A 2,745-nucleotide genomic window follows, 5' to 3' on the forward strand; every position below is an offset into this window, starting at 1 on the left:
GTAAATACGAAGCTAAAGCGACAAAAATATGACCATTTGATCAATTTTGCCAACTCTAATTTCATTCCGAACGAAAACCATTTCATTTGATATGAAAAACGTAACAATTCTCTTTCCAAATTTGTCTTTGGGTCAATTGGACGGACAGTTTGAAACTAAACCATTACCCTAACTGGGGCCCCTTTTGATCCAGAAAAGATAGTACACGAACTAAGCCCAATTTGTTTTATTTATCCATCTAATTTGAGACCATTATGTTGTAGGCTAATTAACATAAACTTACCACAAATAGGCTTTGGTCTAGTGATAAAACAATCAATTTCAATTAAAAAAGATTAGCTAACTCCAATTAAGACTTCGTTGGGACTCTTAAGGATATTTCTTCAAATTGTGAATTTTTATTAATTTTATTATTTAATAACTCATAATCAATGGTCATTGTAGTATCGATGTAGAGGGGTGCAATATCCTAAAAATCCCCTTTTAATGATATTTTCAAAAGTACACGTTAATTTCTTAATAAAATTATTTATCTTTGTTTATAAATTCTCAACTCTTAACGTATTTGGTTTTATCTACCATCATCTTTTTTGTTGCTAATTGCTTGTTTTCTTTAGAAACAAAATCCAATATGGTTTCGTTATTTAGTTTCTTAAAATTTGAAAACAGTCCAAACATACACAAGTTTAGTATTTTCCACTCTCTTAAATGAGAATTTTAAAAATGAATATGACCATAAGAAGGATATGTAAAATTAAGGATTAGCAAGTTTTTGTAAATTTTTTTTTTCAGATGCAAGTTAATAATTAGAGAGAGAAAATATATCTAAAATAGGGTATGATGAAAATGAATTTTATAAGAGTATTGCCACTCTTAAAGTTATTCAATCATAAAGCATAAGAAACAAAAGACCTTTAGTTTAATGGCAGCAGCAGTACACAAATCCTTATTTGAACGCAAATATTCTTATTTTGATCGGGGATGTATATGAGCCTTCAATGGAGTTTTCATCACCTTTGTGAATTCTTGCTTCTCTTCAAAATCAACTTCATCTCCATCAACAGCCTTCCACTCATAGTGCCAAATCAAATTTGCAACAAAATATTCCAAATGAAGCATGGCCAAGTCTTGGCCGGGGCAAATCCTTCTTCCAACCCCAAATGGCATCATCTTAATCTCTCTGCTCCCTGTTATATCAAATACTTCTCCTCCGTTTCCTTCTCCATTTAAGAACCTCTCAGGCCTAAACGACGTCGGATCATCCCACACCTCTGAGTCCCAGCACTCCATTTCAGCCACCATGAAGTTTATGATAGCATTTTTCGGAAAATAAAACCCATTAAGCACCATGTCTTGTTTCAGAGCACGTGGCGCAATAAAACGTGCAGGTGGGTGCCGCCTAAGAGTTTCCAAGATCACTGCTTTCAAATAAGGCAACTTCTGCAGATCATCTTCCGTCACCTGTCTGATTTCTTCATCTCCAACAACCCCTTTAATCTCTTTGAACACTTTCTCTTGAATGTCAGGATACTTCACCAAATTCGCCATCACCCACTGCAGTGCATTTGATGTTGTATCAGTGCCTGCCACAAGAAACTCGGAGCATAAACTCATAATTTCATTTTCCTGAAGCTTCCTATTCTCCTCCGGGAGGTGAAGATCAAACAATGTATCAACATATGCTAAAACATAATTTTCATCTTCTTTTGCTTGGCTTAATCCCTCTTCTTTCATCCTCCTCCGGTCCCTTATCAATGGCAGCAGCACGCTTTCTTGCTTCTTCAGAATTTCAAAAAACTCACCCCATAGTTTCCGGAGCACAAACTTTGTAACCCTTGGCCAGAAATTTAACACATTGAACCGCCTCGTATTCAGCATCATTAAACGCTGAACATCCTCAACTTCTCTAATCTTCTTCTCGTCAAGCTTGTCGCCAAAACACATAAGAACCAACAAGCAGAACATAGCGAATTGAATATGGTCACGGAGCTTAACCGCACGATCGTCACGATCACCATTATTTACAGCCTGTAAGTTGAGGCCATCAATGAGAATTTGCAGCACCCACTTGCGCGCGTGTGAGTAAGATTTCAGACGCGACGGATGGATGATTTCGGAAATCAAATTACGGCGCAGAAGCCGCCAATTAGGGCCATAAGAAGCAGAGTTTATGTTGTGTTGGTTGCCACTGGTAATTTTAACAACAGCACCAGCTGGGGGCCGGCCTGAAAAAACTGCACCGTTCTGAATCAAGGCCTGGTGAGCCAGGGAACGGTCGCAGATGAAGATGACAGGCCGAAAGCCGATATGGAGGGTGGTTGCTGGGCCAAATTTTTTGTGAAGATCATGGATCATTGGTTCAAGATCAAGAACAGACTTTCTAGCCAAGAGAATGTTGCCAATGATGGGAAAATTCGAAGGGCCTGGAGGAAGCTTGTAATTGAAATATTTTGAAGGACGAAGAAGGTGAATGAAAGCTTTAATGAGAGCAGAAATGCAAAGAGAGATCAGGATAACGGACCAAGTTTCCATTGTCGTTGATGAAATTATCTAAGTGATGAAAGAGTTGGCAATGAGGATTGAGGAGTGATGGATTAAATAGCAAAGAGAGCATGTAAGACGACAAAGAATAAAAAATTACGTGTTTGGGGGTCTGATTTGTGATGCAATTTGTTCAATTATTACCGTCGCTTGCCCGGAAGGCTATGAAGTCAATGTTAGACAACAATAGTCGAATGAGTGAGC

The 2,745-nt window shown here is 38.0% G+C and overlaps 1 protein-coding gene across 1 annotated transcript; it reads right to left on the minus strand.

Annotated features, from left to right (window-relative positions):
* Positions 1-966: 966 nt before the first annotated feature.
* Positions 967-2,532, minus strand: LOC18045344 (cytochrome P450 89A2). Its single transcript, XM_006437328.1, has one exon. The coding sequence runs from the start codon at positions 2,530-2,532 to the stop codon at positions 967-969; it is 1,566 nt and encodes a 521-aa protein (XP_006437391.1).
* Between the last annotated feature and the right edge of the window lie 213 nt (positions 2,533-2,745).

This window comes from Citrus clementina, unplaced genomic scaffold (genome assembly GCF_000493195.1).
Source record: "Citrus clementina cultivar Clemenules unplaced genomic scaffold, Citrus_clementina_v1.0 scaffold_4, whole genome shotgun sequence".
Classification (NCBI taxonomy): Eukaryota; Viridiplantae; Streptophyta; class Magnoliopsida; order Sapindales; family Rutaceae; genus Citrus; species Citrus x clementina.